This window comes from Doryrhamphus excisus, linkage group LG23, assembly GCF_037039965.1.
Source record: "Doryrhamphus excisus strain RoL-2023G ecotype Guam linkage group LG23, RoL_Dexc_Guam_v1.1, whole genome shotgun sequence".
Classification (NCBI taxonomy): Eukaryota; Metazoa; Chordata; class Actinopteri; order Syngnathiformes; family Syngnathidae; genus Doryrhamphus; species Doryrhamphus excisus.
Window position 1 is genome coordinate 2766803 of NC_136379.1, and position 21017 is coordinate 2787819.

The 21017-nt window shown below is 42.0% G+C and overlaps 3 protein-coding genes across 3 annotated transcripts; 1 reads left to right on the plus strand and 2 right to left on the minus strand.

The window, feature by feature from the left end:
- Window positions 1-20: 20 nt before the first annotated feature.
- cul4b (cullin 4B) lies at window positions 21-11345 on the minus strand. The gene is made up of 20 exons (XM_058076593.2): window positions 10449-11345; window positions 9203-9318; window positions 9021-9124; window positions 8860-8929; window positions 8222-8295; window positions 7980-8142; window positions 7735-7824; window positions 5994-6076; window positions 5847-5914; window positions 5655-5773; window positions 4500-4692; window positions 4310-4414; window positions 4126-4236; window positions 3944-4029; window positions 3170-3277; window positions 2965-3078; window positions 2782-2887; window positions 2538-2710; window positions 2313-2465; window positions 21-944 (listed from the first exon to the last, which is right to left on the minus strand). The coding sequence occupies exons 1-20, from the start codon at window positions 10912-10914 to the stop codon at window positions 849-851; spliced, it is 2598 nt and encodes an 865-aa protein (XP_057932576.1). The 5' UTR covers window positions 10915-11345; the 3' UTR covers window positions 21-848.
- Window positions 11346-11874: 529 nt separating this feature from the next.
- On the plus strand, window positions 11875-16378 carry mcts1 (MCTS1 re-initiation and release factor). The gene is made up of 6 exons (XM_058076339.2): window positions 11875-12082; window positions 12363-12515; window positions 12597-12694; window positions 13234-13367; window positions 15899-15966; window positions 16055-16378. The coding sequence occupies exons 1-6, from the start codon at window positions 12072-12074 to the stop codon at window positions 16134-16136; spliced, it is 546 nt and encodes a 181-aa protein (XP_057932322.1). The 5' UTR covers window positions 11875-12071; the 3' UTR covers window positions 16137-16378.
- Window positions 16379-16866: 488 nt separating this feature from the next.
- Window positions 16867-19884, minus strand: c1galt1c1 (C1GALT1-specific chaperone 1). Its single transcript, XM_058076338.2, has 2 exons — window positions 19718-19884; window positions 16867-18332 (listed from the first exon to the last, which is right to left on the minus strand). Exon 2 carries the CDS (start codon window positions 18320-18322, stop codon window positions 17363-17365), a length of 960 nt encoding a protein of 319 aa, XP_057932321.1. The 5' UTR covers window positions 18323-18332; window positions 19718-19884; the 3' UTR covers window positions 16867-17362.
- Window positions 19885-21017: the final 1133 nt, after the last annotated feature.

Sequence of the window (21017 nt, forward strand, 5' to 3'; positions counted from 1 at the left end):
AATAACGAATAGAAATAAACTCTGATTGCAAGAGTTTTTAATCATAAGCAATGAGCCTAACATGTTGTACAAACAAAAGGTGTTTATTCAATGTTTTACCATCTCACTTCCTGCAAGCCCCAATGAACTCTTTAGTGTGTTAAATGAAAGAAGAAAAAAACATGGAAGATGTTGACGAAATGGTGACATTGTGCTTTTGGCATCTAAAAGGGGTAAACAAAAGCTGCACAGCTGGTTAAAATGTCACATCTGTTGTTTTGGACCAAAACAAATAGTGAAGATTGACAATGTAGCAGCTTGAATAAAGAAGTGCTCCTTTTTTTTTTTTTTTTAGGCGCAGTTGTCTGCTTCGTGTTGCAGCATTTCAACACCACACATGCAGTCCAATAGTCTGTTATTTGACTGTGGCTGGAGACATTGTTTTCTAACTTGTGAAGGTGTGCCGGCATTTACTACTAGCGTTTGCCAGTGAACAGAAAAAGTGACTTGGTAACAAAAGAGCGTATCGCGTCAAACTGTGTGGAAAAAAAAAAAAAAAAAAAAGCTTGACTGAAAATAAATATTTTCCCTCGCCTTGAAAAAAACGTGTGTGTGTCCTTTGTCCAAAGGCGCCCAATGAACTCAGAGGCACTGGGAAATATGGACATATGCTTTCAATGGACGCGCAGTCCACAGAATCTTAAGACCAACCCCTGACGAACAACCTCCTGTGGAGCGGCATCCATTCAGCTTGTCCGTAGCTGGGTTGAAGATGACAATGTTAACATCCACCGAGGCGAAAAAAAGGGTTTTCGGCCCGCCGTGACCATCTGCATCTCTCTCTCAATCACTGTCCCTGTTTTTGTTCTCTAAGCCACATAGTTGTACTGGTTGGCATTCTCCTTGTCACGCTCCATATAGTCCCTGTCAATAAGAGACTCTATCCTCTTCTTCAGGTCAGCAGGCTGGACGGAGAAGGAGAAGAGGGAGGAGCGTGAATGGTATTGTAAACACAAACATTTTACAGTATATGCAGTATGTCACAATGGACAGTATTAAAGCACAGCCATCTCCAAATGGAGAGAACCATGGCTTGCTGGAAAGAGCAAACATTTCAAAGTGAAAGGCCGGACCCGATATATGTTCATTCTTCCAGAATCCAGTGCCAAACTGCTATGTCTAATATGCTCTGTCGCTGTAGCGCTGGTCAAGAGCACAAATGTGACGGGATATTACCTGACAAAACATAAATCATGACAAATCGACTAAAGTCACAATACATTCACAGGTACAGCACAGCAACATAGAAATGAGTTAACTCAGGATTGTATGAATATTGGAGCAAAACAAAACATCTTTCAGTGACGGGAGAGTTGTGAGGGAGTGCTTCTATAGACCTTACTCAAGGGTAAACAAAAATGTGTAACAAAATAAGGCCAATCCCAACAAAATCTGAAACTAAGATGTTGTACAGTTGCTGCTTTTCTGTTATAAGGAAACACGTATTCAATTATTTAAATGTCTTTTTCATAAAAACCAATGCAGTTTTAACTTAAACAAGTGTTCATCCATTGTTTGTACAGTCAAACCTTTAATCATTTAGGTGAAATTCGGCTGTGTTTTCTTATAAATGCAATTTAGGTGCCAAGATAATTGTGTTGTATTGAAATACTAAGGTGACGTGCAGGGTTTCACTACATTTCATATCCTGATGAGCTAGACTGTTTGGTGCAATTCAAAGAAAAAATAGGTTTTGACCTTTGATGCTGAAAAAATCGCATAAACAGTAGACCCCTTCTATAGAAATTGATAGCAACACAAGTTGCCTCGCATTGTCGTCTAGCACTGCTTTGATCCTCTTGGCCATGGAATTCACCAGAGCTGCAGAACTGTAACTCTCTTCATCACTTGTGGAGGTTAGACACCTTGTGCTTGCTCATCCACCTTCCTTTCCTAGGAGGACGCCTCACAGCTGCTCTATTGCTAAAGGTTCAGGTCTGAAGGAGACATACTTGGCCTCCTCAGCAAGATTCTCATCTTGGAGGTGTGTTTGGGCTCCTTCTGGTGGCCCAGTTTTCCAAGAGAGGGAATCACGCTCTGCTCCACTGTCCCCCTTGATGAACTGCACGTCCCTTGTGCTGGCAGCACCCGTGCAGCCCCAGACTATGACACTAACGTCGTCATGTTGGAGGTGAGACAATTACCTTGCTTCCCACTTCTGTTGTCAGCTATTTGGGCAATTATGTGTGTAGTCATTTGCAGTATTTTCAGTACACTGTCCCTTGAGAAGCTAGAAATGCTGAAATGTGAGGATACTGAATGTTGCCAATCACCTTGACGGGAAACTTGAGCTGGTTGTACACCTCAGACATCAGAAGGTTATGGCTCAGAGTCTTTCTCATCTTCATGATCCGCACGATGGCGGCGTCGATCTGATACTGCCGATCCTGGAAGACCCTCTCGGTGGTGCTGGCTTGCTCCTCCACCTGCAGGGAGACAACCACCTCAAGATTATTGTCCACCAAGACCACACCGTGTATAAAAGCCCGAAACTGTACCGTTTCTTTCATCTGAATCTGGTTGATTTTGATGCGGAAAAGCCTGTGTTTGAATTCGTCGTTGCAAGAGAACTTGTCACCGTCCTCCACATCTTTGCTTTTGGGGATTTTGGTGAGGACGCGTGCTTTGCCGCACGCCAGAGACTGCAGAGTGCGACGCAGTTCACTGTCCTCTGTAGAGAAAAATGATGTGTCAATCGTTTGGTGAGGAGAAGGTGGTGACAGGATGTTGGCATGAGTGTACCTATTCCTGTGGCCAGTTTGATCTCCTCCAGGGTGAACTCCTCCCCTTCGTTGAACATCAGCAGCACCAGTGTTTGGAAAAGTGATACCTGCAGCTCCTTCTTACCCTGGTGTGATAAACACTGTGTTGTTTATATGCCACAAGAGGAAGTACGTGAGAGTATCCCAGAAATAAAACACCCACCTCTTTGAATTCCGCTTTTAAGACACAGTGGCCGAGCGTCGACTGCCACTGCAACTTCCTGCCGCTGTGTTTGCCCAGGTAGAAAGTCTTGAAAATTTCCTGCAGCCGCACCATCTGGACGGAGATAAAAAAGGCGGCGTTTCAGGGCAACACTTGACACATTTACGACACGTCAGGTTATTTAAAATATATTATTTGCTCTCACCTCGGGAGGCAGGTGCACTTCCATGGGTACGTATGTGGGCCAGTAACCCATAGTGAGGATGTTCACTGTTAGCTCAATGTTACCGGGAATGTTTTGGCACTGCATATACTGAAAAACAGGAGAAACTGTTGCATCAGAAGGCATGTATTGATGTATATAAACTGGTTTGGTCGCAAACGTGGCAGTAATCCTTTATCATCATTCATTTTAAAAAGAAGGGTATATCTGCATAATGGCTCAAGGCAATTGACTCTTTGTGAACGTACATTGAATCTATATGGAAATGTGTCTTTCTAGACAACAGGCGCATCTCAATATTAGCACTATTCTATGTGCCTTTTTCTATTTTATGCACACAAATGTAACACCATGAACCATTTACAAATTTGGCATTTGCAATTGAACTGTGTGTGTGCATGCTTTAAAATTTCCCCTCAATGTGTAACCTCCTTTGCACTACATGGCAAGATGCCTTTTCACTTCCTGGTAGCTGCAGAGCATGTATTTATAAAGCACCAAATATTATCTCTTCTATTGTGGCGTTTCATAATCACTTCTTTCTTTAAAAGATGTATGAATACCTCTTTGGGAGCATGTGGGCGGGTTGGGGAAAAAAAAAGATTGTCCAAACCATAGATGCATAACACAGTATGATAGACGTATAGAAAATTGTATAAAATTGGATAGGATAGGATGTCTTCCAAAGCATTTAGAGCATACATAGTCTTTATGACAACACATTCACAGCACGGTGACCTTTTTGTACATTCCTACCTGTTTGAATTGCACCATAATGTCTTTTGAAAGCTCCATATCTTTGAACATGCCTTCCAGTTTGCTGGTGAATGCTGCTCCACATTCTGGGAGGGAAGGAAAGTGAAAGGCCACACTCTTTTACTCTCATTCTCAGTCAAGTGTTAAACAATGCGTGTTTTAACGACGTGTGTGTGTTTTACCATGTTTTAGTTTTGACAACATTGACTTCTCAGCATCCACCGAGGCGCTTTTCCCCACCAGTAACCTCTTAGCCAGATCCTTCTTGTAAAAGGCCTCAAAAACATCTTTTCCTAAAAGAACACCAGCATGTTATTAATATCCACAGACAGGAAAGCACCTCCATTGTTGCAAGTATAGGATTACCATAGATGAATCTAAATATAATCATTATCTTGTCCAGCATCTTTTCCAATTCTTCATCTGTTGCTTCCTTGTTTCCGGCCCGCAGTTTAGAATCAACATGTTTGGCTGGAAAAGAAGCAACATTTACAGTGATTGCTCGGTCACGACTCAACAGGCTGGCGGGAACATGGTGGGGGGAAAAAACAAATACCTATGAGCTCGGCGGGCTTATTTGGCCGTTTGTTGATGAACGTTTCGAAAGCCTCCTTCATGGCGTTGACAAACTTCTCGTTCTTCATGAAGCACACGTCTACGATGTGGTCCACCTTGTCTTTAAAGTCCAGCAACTCTTGCACCATCGTTTTGTCTTTTTCAGGATTGATCACAATTGTGCTTCCGAAAGCCTGGGGGGGAAGAGTTCAGAGATGCAGGGGGAAATCAAACACACAGGATCACCACATTACATTTAACAGGAAATCAACAGCAGAAGCATTTGTGGCAATTACAACAATATGAAGCAATACATGTCATTCATTCATTTAGCATGTGTTTTTTATTGAAATCATCTTTTTATATCTGATTTGTAATATAATCTTTAACGTTTGCACTGTGACAAATAATACAAAACACCACACTGTGCATCAAATGCATTTTGCTGCGTACAAACCATGTACTTTGACCAAAGTCAAAGTCTTACAATACGTAACACCCCATGAAACATAAACAGTGGATTCCACACACGATGTTGCTAAAAGTGAATCAAGGAAGTGTGAATGAAAATAAGCTGATGTCTGCATTGACGCATAATGTGAACTTCAGAGTAATTTCTCATTTTTTGGCCGAATATTCGAAATATAATATAACGAAAGTGAAACTGATTCAAAATCAGAAATATTATGATTAAATGTGATTTTGATTTAGGTGCAATTTTTGCTAAAATAGAGTCCATTTTGCGTTCATTAGTGTTTTTTTGTTTATTTAAAAGCTTTTCCCATTCCAATCACCGTACAATGTTAAGAAACTAATGTTTATTGCTTTTGATACGGTGTACCCACACTATTATGCACATATTATTACGTTCATGAAAAATGCTGACAATAATATTGTTTATAAATAATTTGTAGGACAATTATCGCCCAGCAAAATGTGTTATTGTGACGGGCCTGCTTTTTAATGATTAATGATTTAACGGTACAAATGCATGAATGATTTGAAGCGTCAACATGTAAAACACATGCTGTGAACCAATGATCAGAAATAGACACAGGAAAGGGGTAGGATTACACATGTGTAAAACTTGGTCACATGGTAAAACATGGTCCTCAATGTAACTTCTTTTATGATATTGTTATAGTCTGGAGCGTACCTTTATGTACTCTATCCAGTGCTGCAGGAGCACCTGAACCCCACCTCGCACTCGACTGAAGAGCTGATAGAGGAGAGAAAGATCCTGAATCCTGTTTTCATCCAGCAGGTGTGTCAGCCCTGGAACAACACAAGTCACAAACGATTACTAATAGTCTCCATCTTGTGTCTAATGCACTCTAATAATGCGTACCTTTTTGCAGTGTTGCAGTGAGATGTTCTCCTAGCAGCTGCTTCTCCACTGTGGCAATTAGCGGCTTTCTGGAAGGCAAATAAACAATTTTCCAGTTTTCTGTTTCCTTTTATTTTGAATCGAATGAACAGAAAGGCCAGCACTCACTGTGTGCTCTGGTCTAAATATGTGATGACTCTGTCCGCCTCTTCCTCCAAGCGTTTGTTGACATGATGGAGATACTCTGGTACCTGCAACCACATTAATAACAGATTCATTCATTCATTTTCTACCGCTTTTTCCTCACGAGGGTCACGGGGGGTGCTGGAAGCCTATCCCAGCTGTCTTTGGGCGAGAGGCGGGTTAATAACAGATTTAAAGTAGAAAATGGCACACGATACGGCATATGTGCCGATACCGATGCCATTCTGATATCAGAGCTCTGTTCATATGCCAACATGCCAAAAGAAAAGCAGCAAATGTAGCTAGAAAAATATCAGTGAACGTAGCCGGCTACCAACAGGCACACGCACAGACACACACACAGACACACACACAGACAGACACACAGACAGACACACAGACAGACACACAGACAGACAGACAAAGTGCTCAGCCTGGCTTCTCCACGGCTTTACAGACATCGAACATCAACATAACGTCTGAGTCGCTTATTATTTATTATTATTAGTCGCTTATTTATTGTTGATTTTACCATAAACTCCTCTATACAGGCAAGTATAATATTGTAGAAACACAGAAGGTTTGTGTAGTTTTGTGTCATAAACGCATGCATATGTGTGTGTGTGTGGAGCGAGTGAGGAAGACAGCTCCAGTGCATGTGTGGAGACAGCTACGTGGGCTGACAACATTAAAGCACATATGTGGCTCATAGATTTGAAATCTCCGCAGGCGTATAAAAAAAATTACGCTGGTGTCGGAACCTGATCGGGTCAGTTGCATCCCTAATTTGGACATTATCAAACGTCATGTAACTGTAAAAACAGCAAGAACAGCACGAAAGTTGAGCTTCATGGGGAGCAACGCAAGGTAACCTGAGGGAAAAAGATACTTGCAAGCCAAAGGCCACAGCCTCCGTGTGAGAAGATGAATGAGCAAAGTCAGCCCATCAACACCAATGAGCAAGTCATTATTTGAAACTACCAACAAAACAAAAAAACATTTTGTTGACATTAGCATGTAGGCCACACAGTCAGGAGAGCGAGAAGACCTGGGTTCGATTCTCTACTGGGGCATCTCTGTGTGGAATTTGCATGTTCTCTGGGCTTTCCTTGGGGTACTCCGGTTTCCTCCCACATTCCAAAAACATGCTAGGCTAATTGGCCACAGGTATGAATGTGAGTGTGAATGGTTGTTTGTCTATATGTGCCCTGTGATTGGCTGGCCACCAGTCCAGGGTGTACCAAAGACACGGGATAGGCCCCAGCATGCCCGCAACCCCAGTGAGGGTAAGCGGCAGAGAAAATGATTGGATGTACTTCTCTTAAAAATCTTGTCTTGTTCTCATGGTGCCCGTCTGGCCAATCGTCTGACGCCCCTTGCAGCAATCATACTTTAGGCTTTTACCGAGGGCAAATATAGCGTCTGGCACTTTGACAATAAAGCTTTACGACAGAGAGAATGCACGCTCTGTAAAGTGTGTTTTTCATTTCAGGCTAAATTAATCTCATGCAAATGAGTTCACATGAACGGTCGCCATGTCAGATGTTAAGTACACACATACTTCTTATCGTTTATTGGTGGATTAGCTACTGACTTCAGACATTCTTCCCAGATTTACATTCCGGAAATGTCTTTGTTTTGTGAGTATCTCTATTTTTAAGGGCATTCTTGGAGTGTTTGCGAGTTCATTCTTCATAACGAGAAGACTAAAGCAGCAAGCTATTACCTCTCGCTCCTGCATCAGCCTCTGTCCCTCTGCAGCGTACAGTCTGTTTGTCTCCTCTAAAAATCGCTGCTCGAAGGAGTCTTGGTAAATCTGTCAGGGGTCAGAACACTTTCATTAAAGTCGTTTGTCAACAGGGAGCTCCTAAAGCGGCACTCTTCATCACATACGAGCTAAAAGGGCTCATATTAAGCAGTTCTTAGGAGTCCATCAGTACAACCATCCTGTATTGAGCCAAGTTGAGTTACCTGCAGGTCAGAGAGCATGCTCAACAGGCTCCTCAGCAGACTGCGGTCTATTGCCTCGCCGTTTCTCTCCCGTTCGATGAGCAACAGGATGCCGTCGATGGTTTTGCTCTGGACCTTCAAGTCACTGATGATGTAGAACCTGAAGAGCTCCAAACCCATGTCCCTGTGAGGCAGACAACAACTTTCGCCTAACATTGACACGGCAGAAGTGTAGAAAAAAAGGAAGGTGGCAGATCACTCACCAAATAGATGGCAGCATTGAGTTTTGTAAAACATAGGTGCGGTCCAAAAATAAAAATATACCTCTGATCATGATCTGTGGAAGAAAACAACCGTGTCAGACCAAATACTACACCATTTTATACTTCCAGGTGTTTCTAATGATCAGGTTCTCTTACTTATGCATCGACGTGAGCATATTACAGCACTGCAAACTACAAACAACTGCAAAAAACTCTCTGATCGCCCCCATCAAGACATTATCCAAATGTGGAATTTGACAAAGCCTGTGTATTGGATCTGGTTGCGAAGATGTACATAATGAAGTTAACCATCAGTATATGGATTGCAACAAGCCAAATTAAATACTGGTAAGCTCTAAAATACAGTAGAACCGCAGAAAATGCCCGTTTAGTCGGCAACAAAGGATTAAATATCCATACTTTTCATGACAAATATACCCAAGGCATATTCATATTATTTTTACACTTGTATGACAACTACATTAACTACACGGGCCACTTTAAATGTTATTTTGACAACAATTTGACACTTAAGAGATTCCATTGAGATGCAATTCAATGCCACGGCAACGCCTGCCTATCAGGTCACATTATTTTTACAGGTACAGGGGTATTTCCAACACAATGTCAGGGCGTACCATTTGTCTGCAATGATCCTGCCAGCACTTGTCAATCTTCTTCAGAAAGAGCACACTGTCCAGCGCGCCCGTGAGAACAACATTAAGGCAAACGTCAGGTTAGTGAGTCATAATAACTGTATAAGAATATGAACATTCCATTCATATTATTAAAAGGATATTCTCTAAACTGATTGATCTGGGCCTTAATGTGGTCTTCACACACGGCCCTCAGCTGTTTGTAAAGCTTGGCAGAGATCTTATGGGAACACAGGTTCTCTACAGCCTGCAGGTGGAAGAAGTCAAATGAATTAGTGCAAAGCACATGTTAGATAGCGAGGGCATGGGGGACCGCAAGCAAGACCTGGTAGAGCTCCTCCAGGTTGTATTTTATGGAAGTGCTGTTCTGAATGGCCTCCACAGCCTCCTTCAGCTTCTGCCACGTCTCCTGTGTGTAGTTCTCTGGCAACTTGGGTTTTTCTGCGTGGGGGGGCAAAACAACACTGGTGTATTTTTATACAATGACTACTCACAGTGAAGACATTACTGCCCCGTGTTAGTGGTGCAAATAGATATTGGCGCCATCAAAATCATCTAGACTCCCAAAGGTATTTACAATGCATCATAAATCCTGTAGTCACCAGGTATGTGATAAAAAAAAAAGCAAATAACCACTCAGGTATTTAAATAGCACCAGGTCAAAGACATTAACAGCTGTGGCTGTGGGTAACCTCTTATTTCATCGACTCCAAAAGACAGCAGTAGCAGCATTTGAAGCATTACGAGTGATCAGTGTCCAGCCGCCGCATTTACCAATGACCAATTAATTGCCCATAGCTTGTTTGAGACCGCTTTTGTGTATGGACACATGCTACATGCATCTACAGTCATGGACAACATTATTAGACCCTGGTTTCTTCAGCTTATCCATCCATTTGAATGCATGGTACAACTAATGGTGCATAGCTTGTTAGAATTTCATTGAAGAGATGATATCTCACAACTTCCATGGTTTTCCTGAAAATAACCAAAATCACTTGAGGTCTTACATGAATAGCCATAGTGTTTTTGCCGTTGTCGTCATTATATTTGTCCAAACAAAGGGATCTTTAGATGTACCAGGTATTTAAAAACAAACTGGTCTAATAATTTCTTCCATGACTGTACGTGAATACAAGACCGTTTCATTTATAATAGTGACAAATACACATTTTTGTCCTGTTATTTGAAATCACTATTGGTAACATATGCCCTTGAGCAAGTTACATTGAGGAACAAATATATTTCAAGACAAAGTCAGGTGTTATTATTAGTATCAACATTTTGATCTTTTCCTTTACACTGAGCATTTTTATTCCATGCCCCCCCCCCCAATTTGCTGTTTTTTGTGCCGTGGGCCAATTAAAAAAAGGAGGTTGTCAATTGCACTTTGCACATCCCTGGTTTAACAGTTTAACTTCCTAAGAATTGGTCCTGAGTTTAATGGGAAAAATAGCAGCCAGTTTAGCCTTCTGTTACTCTTAATAACCGGGGACCATTTGAGGACATGACCGGTCATGATGCGTTGTTTCATTGCAAGACGTCGATATGTTTTAGATATGTTTTACTACCTTTGAAATTCTTGATGACTAGTTTCTTGGCGGCTCCGGGCTTGCTGTTGGAGAAGGTCCCGGAGCCTGCGGCGCTCTTGCTCAGTCCGTTGGCATGGTGGCCCACGCCGGCGGCCAGCAGCGCGGCTTTGCTTTTGTTGTTGGAGCACGAAGCAGCGGCAGCCTCCTCGGCCATTTTCACATCCAAACCGATGAAGTCCACGGAATCCTCGAAGCGCAACTTCTTCTGGATGTGCGCCGGGGTGGGCGAGCAGGAAGAGGACGACGAGGAGGAAGAAGAGGTGAGGGTCTTGGGAGGCGAAGGGGAGATGGTGTCGCTAGTCTCTTCCCTCTCGGAGCCGTTTATTTTCCTCTTCTTCGAAGATATAATGTTGCTGCTGTCGTTTTTGACATCAGTAGCCGTCGCTCTTGCCTCCTGGGTCGGCGGTGGTGGGGGGTTAGGGGAAGATAAACCTGTTGGAAACATGAAAGAACGGGAATACTAATTCTTAGCAGCCAGTCTTCTTGGTCGCAAACTTCCCAAAGGCTAGCTTAAGCGGGGGGTCAGCTCGGTGGTCGGTGTCCGTTTATCTCAACGCAAAGCTTCCCTCGGCTTGCTTCTTTTTTAGTCCCAATAGAGGAAAGATGATAAACGTGTGGAAAGTACACTTGAAGCTAGCTCTGCTCTCTTGTTATTGCTGCTGGCATCCAAAAAGAAAGATGGTCGTCTATTGCTTCCTCTTTTCGCCTCGCTCGTCTTTAACCGCGTTTGCCGCGAGAAGGTCCGGCGATGAGTAACGTGGACATAAACAAATAATAAAGACTATTACTTATTAAAGAAATAAAGTATAAGTGTGTTCACGGGGGAGTAACGAGCAGTGGTAAACATGAGGAAAATGGCTAATAAAAACTACTGGTGACCCCACCGGAAGTACTTTGTACAAAAGTACTTTTTGCACCAACGTGTTTTTTTAATTGTTGCATTCATTTCGCCCACAAGATGGCGCCAGCAATAAACACACTCTTGAGAAAAGCCAGATAATGCTATGCATGCTTTTCCGACACTAGATTATTACTCAAATAAAAACACTATAAAAAGAGTCAAGATTGAATGTACTGTATAGTTAAGTACTACTGTTTGGGATCATGTTTATTTTGTTCTACCTTTACTACCTATACTACTTTGTTCATACAATAAATATTGAAATAAAAATATTATTAATTTATACTGTCTGGTGTGAATGGCTTGTCTGACACGACTTAAAAATTGTCATTATGTATGCACATAGCGAAATGATGTCGGGTAGCTCGCACAGGAACATAGTAAAAAAATAAATGAATACAAAAAATTACAAATAAATACATCTCCAAGTCAACTAAACCGATGCCATCTAACAGGAGGCAATAGAAGACCGCTACTTCCATCAGACTCGATTTGGACTTGACCTGCCGTGTAATGACTTGACTGTCGTAAATTTACGTACTGCTTTCCGTCGTCGTAAACAGGCGTGTGTTCTTCTTAACTTGACCATTTTTATCACGGTATTTTTGCCTCGTTGCTCTTAAAAGTATTGTACATGAGCGGTGAGTGTAAGAACAAATCTTGGATCACACAGAAAATCGAGGAAACGACGACCAAAGAAGATGTTTAAAAAGTACGTTGTCATTATCTTGATACAGCGGCTAAAGCTAACTGAGCTAGCGCAGGCTTGGTTAAGTCTGTGCTTGTTGAATGTCTGTCTCAGATGGACGCGTTGAATCAAGTGTTTGACGTTTTGTATATAGGTATTACATACATTTCAAAGCTGCAGTGTACTGATGTTACGGAACATGTAGAAGCTACTAAGGCAAGCATTTGATTGACTGTAATTGTTGTGTCAGCGTATATGTTATGATCATGTGTTCTAGAGTGCTCATTTTGTGATTTCCTTTAAGGTTCGATGAGAAGGAAAATGTGTCAAACTGCATACAGTTGAAAACCTCCGTCATTAAAGGCATAAAGAGCCAGTTGCTGGATCAGTTTCCTGAAATTGAATCATGGCTCAATCACATCATGCCAAAGAAGGACCCTGTCAAAATTGTGAGATGGTATGTTTTCTCTTATTTACATTTCTCCAAATCTTGGCCATTGATTTGTTAATCTGACAGCTTTTGGTTTTCATTTTGCAGCCATGAACACATTGAAATCTTGACAGTGAACGGAGAGTTGCTCTTCTTTAGACAACGAGAAGGCCCGTTCTACCCCACGCTGAGATTGTTGCATAAATGTAAGTCACTCAGGCCAAGTGTTGCTCGTGTTTATAATGCTTCCACACTCAAAACAGCATGTCATTTCATTTCAAATCAAACAAACGCTGCCCTTATACTCGAGGACTTGTGCTTCATTAACATGATGGTCGGCCAGGGCGAGGTGGCTCTACTCCCCATATTCATGGATTGACTTATTTCTTGGCTTACCTTTATTATGTGCATGAATGTATTGTAAGGTGAGCAGGTGTATTCTTTTCATTGCAATATAGTCGTTTTTATCGAGTAAGTCCCCCGTCAAGTGTGCTTCCAGGACTTCCTATAAAGAACATCAGAAAGACCACTGGAAGTTTATTTAAAGCGGAAGAACACAATGAGTCAAATAATAATGAGAATACAACGAAAAGGGATTTATTTAAAATACTACCATGACTCAGAATATGCTGTGTGTATGTGCAAGAAAACCATCTCAGAGAATCGCAACCTTTTTTTATTTTTTTAACACATTTTTTGCAGACTTGTGCGGCCCTATTACACTAATCATATTGTCCCCTCTCAGATCCGTTCATTCTTCCACACCAGCAAGTCGACAAAGGGGCCATCAAATTTGTCTTAAGTGGAGCCAACATCATGTGTCCAGGGCTGACGTCCCCGGGCGCCAAACTCTATCCAGCTGAATCTGACACTGTTGTTGTATCCTTTTTAACATTCATCATTTGAAAGAATTCCCTTTCTGTGCACATTTCTTCAGCATTGTACAGGTAAGTGCACAAGTACGTAGGTAATAAATTGAATATTTTTGTAGTAAGAGTATAGAAAACCAGGTTGACTTTCTAAATACAGTTTTTACACTTCTACACTATAGTCACCTTTACACTCACAATACCTAATAGAGTAGGCAAAATAAGTCCTTTAAGACACCATGTTTTTCACACCTAAGTTTCAGATATCAAACAAATGCAGAAAATGCAGTGTTGAAGTGAAACTTTTCACTATTAAGTAAGGGGGGGGGGGGCAAACCTACATGGCCCTATGTGAAAAAGTGATTGGAAAAAACACAACTGAGATTAACTGGGAGAAAGACACTGGACAAAAACGGCCTGTATGGCAGAGTTCCAAAGAACATTAAGGCTTATCTCAATTTTGCCAGAAAACATCTTGTTGTCTGACGAGACTAAATATTTGGAAAGTGTTTGTCCCATTACATCTGGTGTAAAAGTAACGCCACATTTCAGAATAAGAACATCATATCGACGGCAAAATACGGTGGTGGTAGTGTGATGGTCTGGAGCTGCTTCTGGACCTGGAAGACTTGTTGTGATAAACAGAACCATGATTTCTGATGTCTACCAAAAAAAATCCTCAAGAATGTCCGGCCATTTGTTCTTGACCTCAAGCTGAAACCAACTTGGGTTCTGTGGCAGGACAATGACCCAAAACGTACCAGCAGGTTCACCACTATATGGTTGAAGGGAAAAAAGAGAAAACTTTGGGGTGGCCTAGTCAAAGTCCTGACCTGCATCCTACTGAGATGCTGTGACGTGATCTTAAAAGGGCGCTTCATGCTGGAAAAGCCTCCAATGTGTCGGAATTACAACAATTAGAAGAAGAGTGGGCCAAAATTCCGCCACAGCGCTGTAAGAGCCTCATTGAAAGTTAGCGCTGAAATGCTAGATTGCAGTTGTTGCTGCTCAGGATGGCCCAACTAGTTAAGATTAGGGGGCAATCACATTTTCACACAGGGCCATGTAGGTTTGGATATTTTTTGTCCCTTAATAAAAAGTTTCATTATAAAACTGCAGTTTGTGTTGTTGTTGACTAATATGTCAACAATATAATATATTTTATGTAATATATTTGTTTGGCCTAAAACATTCACATGTAACAAACATCCATAAATGCTTTCCCTTGGGGACCTGAAAGGGAGAATTATAGGAAGGGACGTCAGGATTACAAAATTAGCCTGTGATTTTAATTTGATTTAGTTTAGTAGATATTATTGTCATTGTTGTGAGAGAATTCCAACCTGCAAGTGGAGATGAAGTCTGGTGCTTGTGTCTCTCATCAAACATTGCAGCAACACTACTGACACCTGGTGACCAATGTAAGAGACTACATTTCATTAATGTCATTTACTATGTGGTGCATTGGTGGTTTGGTCGTTTAGTAGTTTTAATACTTAAATGCTTCATTTAAGCAAAACTACACATTTGCATATAATTTGTATAATAATATGCCATATTCAACCGAGAAACAACGTGAAGGATTAATACATTTTAGAAAAGCCATGATAGAATGAAATTTGAACAGCGAGGGGGGAGGATGATTTTTTCCCTTTTTAATTACGTTTTTTTAAAGATGAAAGTCACAAATACATTTTTATTGGCAAAAACTTAAATAGTAATTGGTTGAATATGGCCTATTAAATATATGAGTATAAATATAAGAAGCAAATATATATATATATATATATATATATATATATATATATATATATATATATATATATATATATATAATATGGCCTATCAAATAAGCATGTTGTTTAAGACATGTTGGCACGTATTTTACACATGTCAACAGTGTCAGTAATGCACTCCTATTGCGTTGAAAAGTAAACAAATAACACTGAACTCTCCCAATGCTAACGTGTGAGTTTGTTATGCCTTCTTTTCTATAATGTCTACAATATTATGTAATACAAGTGTACAGGAGACTGTAGTGTTTAAAAGGCACATTTAGGTCAAGTTTGAGGTGCGGCATTTATTTTCATTCATTCATTCTCTACCGCTTATCCTCACGAGGGCCACGGGGGGTGCTGGAGCCTATCCTAGTTGTCTTCGGGCGAGAGGCGGGGTACACCCTGGACTGGTGGCCAGCCAATCACAGGGCACATATAGACAAACAACCATTCACACTCACATTCATACGTATGGACAATTTGGAGTGGCCAATTATCCTAGCATGTTTTTGGAATGTGGGAGGAAACCGGAGTACCCGGAGAAAACCCACGCATGCACGGGGAGAACATGCAAACTCCACACAGAGATGGCCGAGGGTGGAATTGAACTCCGGTCTCCTAGCTGTGAGGCCTGCGTGCCAACCACTCGGCCACTGTACAGCCCGCATTTATTTTCATTCTGCCAAAATAGTCTGTGTATATGTAAATGAGCATTTGACTTAATCACGTCATCTTACGCTACATCCTTAACCAAAGCGCACAGGCCATCATGGCAGAGGGTAAACAACACGCACTGTGTGTTGGCGTCATGAAGATGTCTGCAGAGAGCATGTAAGTTCAATATGGTTACTCAAACTGTAAATGGAGTCTAAGCCATTTTAATGGGGTCTCTTATAATCATTTTGCCTTCTGCACACAGAGAAAAAGTCAACAAGGGCATCGGGATCGAGAATGTTCACTATCTGAATGACGGATTGTGGCACATGAAGACGTATAAATAAGACACATCCCACCTCCCTCAAAATATTTAGTGAGCTTGACGGCTAATCTGTTTACACCGATTTATTCGAACCTTTGAACCAGTCCACCATTGTGCACCAATTAAAAGAAACACCACGCTTTGAACACATCTTCTCTTTGTGAGTTGTTGCTTTGGGTCTGGTTGAAGGATCCCCCTTACTTGATGATCTAACAGGAATAAAGTGGCCCGAGAGCCTGTGTATGAGCACCAATATAAGAAAAATCAATGATCTCACTCACTTGTTTGAGCCACTTCAAACGCTTGCTTTAGAAATTGCAGCTTTTCATGCCCTCAACCTAAAATGTACTGACTGTTGTATATGACATCTATTACACGGGACAAGGGCAGAGTTAGGGTGTATGGAAAAGGTGGATAAAGGTGCACAATACAGCCTGGTACAGTCACACACTCTGAGACAAACACAGCTCATGAGCATTAAAGCTACAGATTCGCAAAACGGGGTGTTCCCTGTAGACCTTACTAGATTTTGCACAATACATACCTCTGATACGGATTTAAAACTGTTGAAGAGTGGTGTATCATAAGATCTTTGTACTATCAGTTGGAGCAAGGCTTGCCCACGCAGCAATACAGGGCGTGGACATATTTACACACGACTCAAGGCCGGGTCAGCACAGCAATAAATCCCACCTTCTGTTAAGCGTGCAATATTTCTAGCTAAGCTGACAACACTTGCTGAACATGACCAGTTACATGTTTCCAACTTTTATTATAATTTTTAATAATTTAGTCATTATCAAGTGCCGGTTATCCAATAATGATTTGACACACATACAAAAAGTAATCACCCACATAACTTCCTGTTTGTCATAGGCTGTCATAGGTTGTTCCGCCCTGTGATCTTCCAGAGCAGAACCAAATTCAACATTCAAAATCAACGTTTGGTGCTTCCATGTTATGCAGCTGCAGGACCACCACACATACAGTAAGACAAATACATTAAAAAGGCCGTAGGACATTACAAGAAACAAAACCTGCTGGTAACCTCTGCACTGACGTAGCTGGTCTCTTCATTCAAAAGGACAGTGTGCCCATCGACTGGTAACACTACAGGATCGGGTGCAAAGAGTGCAAAAGGTAGAAAACTTGTAAAAGCTGGATTCCCTCTGCAGTAAACATCCAGTTGGACAAATCAACATTAGAAAACTATCTTCCCATACAAGTAGTTAATATAAAAAGCCAGATCTAGTCATTTTCTGAACCTTCCGGGGGGTTAAATGTCAACCAGTCGTGAAAATCGTGGCCGAAAGGACGCAGTCTGTAGATGCCGTACATCATCACCTGCATCTGATTTGGGCTCATCCCGCTGAAGGTGACGGCCATGTCGGAGCAGCAGCCTTCCACCACGTTTTGGGGGTTGTTCTTCATGCTGTCCTTTATCAACATTTCGATGCTCTTGCCATTGAACAGGCCCTTGCCGTGCGCATCCTCACCGTTTTCGGCGAACACGCCCGTGTACTTGAGGCACACAGCCAGCTGCTTGTCTTCGCTCAGCATCCACAGGCTGTGTCCTCTCATGGGACACTTGTCACTGTCTTGGAAAACGCCCACCAGCCTCCTGAGAGCCTCGTAGCTGAGGACGATGCCGCTGTCGTACGCAACGTACTCCAGCTCGCCAGACTTCATGGCGTTCCCGATGTAGAATGGCTCGCTGGGGTCCTTAGTGAGCAGCAGGTACTTAAGGTTCTCGATGATGGCGAATGTGGTGGGCTGCGATATATAGAACCAGCGAAAATCCCCGGCGTGCTCGTAGGCGTGCTTCAGAGCTTTACGCAACCTCGCCCAATCATCCTTTTCGCTCAGGTCCACTGCCTCCAGGGCTTTGGAGGACTCTGAGGTGTAAAACACAGCCTTGTCACAGTGTTTGCTCCAGGTGTCCACGGCGGCGGCCCAGTGGACCAGAACCTTGGGCTGCACCATAATGACGCAATATACACGGACCTGATTTGTCAATTCCTCGGCCTCAGAGTCCGACAGGCGCTTAAGCTCGTCGTTACTCGGTGCTTGGACGTGATGGTGGTGATGGTGGCGCTCCTCCGACCCAGGCTGGTTGCTGGGGCTGAAACTAGCCAGGAGCGACAGCACCAGGCAGAAGAGACCTCCCAAGGCCGCCCCCTTCACAAAAGAGCATCCTTCGGCCAACATCTTTGCAAAACTGCACAGAAGTACAAGAAGACACCGACTTTAAGGTACTTCCACTCTCATTGTTTGCTCTCAATCATTTTGTCTTTAAACTAGGGATTGTTTTCTTCTACCTTTGCTTTGTCCCAGTTGGACACTATGAAGAACAAGATATTGGAAACCCAGTGCCGCAACCATCACTGCTAAAAACAACCTGAAGTAGCATTTGTCGGTGAGTCAGCCAGTCAAGTGATGCGAAGAGGAGTGAGTATGTGGACAGTAATCGGTTAAGTCGATGTTTTTATTGCTGAGAGAGAGCAGAGTTGCATCATAAATGGCTCATATGCTATGCAGTTACTGCTTCATACTCTTAGTTGTCATATTAAAAGTAACAAAGCACATACAGGGTCAAGAATGTAATAATCTTTGCACTCGGAGTGCGCAGACCTCTGCCAAGCACCACGGTTTCTCCACATTGTGATTTACACCACAAATATTACTCCATTTATTTTATCTACATATTTAGATTGCAACTGTTAGCATTGTGATTTACTCCATAATTATTACTCCTACATTTAGCAAGGCTAACATTAACATGCAAATATAATACTGCCAAGTGTTTTATAAAATATTTTGAACACACAGCAAACACATGACTGCCTTAGCGAGGTAAAAATTGATTAATTTTATATTGTGCCTTTTAACAAGTCACCCACAGCGCTTCACAATGAAGTGAGCCCGTTATTCCTTCACTCCCCAATCACACACTGGTGGTGGTAATCTACATTTGTAGACACATGTGTCCGACCACCACCATTCATTCCCATTTGTACACCAGTGTGGGCAGCACTGGTGGCCCAAGTCAACCTGTGGTGTGAATGAATGATCAGTAATGGGGAAGGGGGTGATGACATAAGCTCTGCTTCTTCCTGCGCCTTTTCAGACATGATAAATTAAGTGTACGTATCAAAGTTTCCGAAACAAAGAAACCCTACCATACCAATATGGGTCTTACATTTGGGGGAATTCTGTAAATGTGAATGGATGTGTCATTTTGTGACCACAACATGGCATTTAAGACTGATGGCGTGTCACTATGACAATAAACTGGTTTGGTCTGCAGAGACATGAAGATGACAAACACGATAAAGCGTAAACCTTCTTTAAAAGTGACACTCAAGACGCCACTGCTGGTGGCGCGAAGCAAAACTTTTATAATTGCCGACGTGAACAAAAATAGATATGAAACAGATAAGAAACCGACAAGTCCAGCCATTATTGGCGGTATTGTTAAAAAAAACTTTCCAAACTTAATGACAAACGTTGCTGTAGCGTACAAGCTAACCATTAGCATATTATGGCCGTCAACAACTGAGCGCTTAATTGTGGAGATAAATACAATAAAAATGAATTCTTTACTGTATCGAGGGAGGGCGGCGCTCCTTGGCAAGGTGCTGCTCCAGTTTGGGTTGGTCTTTCAGCTCCCACTATTCCACTTTGGCCCACGTAGGAAAGTAGCCATTACAGTGCATGGTTCACATTCTGCCGACTTCCGCCTTCTCTCGGGTCACGTGTGTACGTCGTCAGCTTGGAATGGTTTCTTAAGGTGACGTCATGGTTACGTTTGTTTTCCCTCGGAAAAAAAACGTTTTTAAGAATCATACTCATATTTAAACATTTACCGGGTTTTTTTGCACAAAATAAAAAATATACAGTAATAATTTTGTTATTTTTACTTTATTGTACATGTGACATTCTAATATTGTAGCTAATTTATTTAATGTGCTGGTGAAATAAATAAACTGAAACCAGATCACTTCTCTGTCTACATATAGGTTATTTTGATATGTAATGTAAATAATTGACTATAAATGTAAATTAGCTTAACCTTTATAATAGCAATGTTTACTTAGTATTCACTGACAGGCTAAATTACTCAACATCAACAATGCTGATACTAGTTTACAGTTTCTTCTGCAGTGTAGTACGGCTCTTTTAGACCAGTGCTACTCAACTGGTTTGGCTGCGGTACCCACCATCACTTCTCAATGACAAGCGGTGACCCAAATTGCGTAAATCTTTCCACTCAAAGTTGTCATCAGCTTACTTTTAAAGACTGTTTGTTTGTAACACTGTATGAGCTACAGCAGTAAGACGATGTACGCCTTTCATGGTGCGCTATTCTACAGCAGATACGTATCTACGTGTCGGACAGCCCCCACTCAATGTCTTTCCTCTCACGCTCAAACTTGACAAAGTCGCCCTTTAAGACGTATGAAATGTCACTTTCAGTAACAACATCAGAGACGTGGACACAAGCTAATTCCTCACGTCTGAAGAACATTAAGGACCTTTCAGTTTGACAAAAGGCCCAGGGCCTGAGCACCAGTACTTGTTTATGTGATTCTCGTACACGGTACCGTGCGTGTTTTGCCTTGAAGGTGTGGTGCAGCGAGGTGACGGAGGAGTGGGTCCCAACTCTGCCTTCTTGGCTTTGTTACATTGGGCTGAGTTCCATTGTGGAGGGTTTCTAACAGCTGTCAGACATGCATTGCACAGCGTTACATTGTCTGCACACCCTAGCTTAGTGTTGCTAAGTTGTCAACACAGATGGCTTCTATGTACTGTATAATGTGTGTTATGAAGCAGATCATTGCTGAGACTTGAACTCATCGGTACAATTGCTCTGTGATTAAGGGTGCAGACAAGTCCAAACATG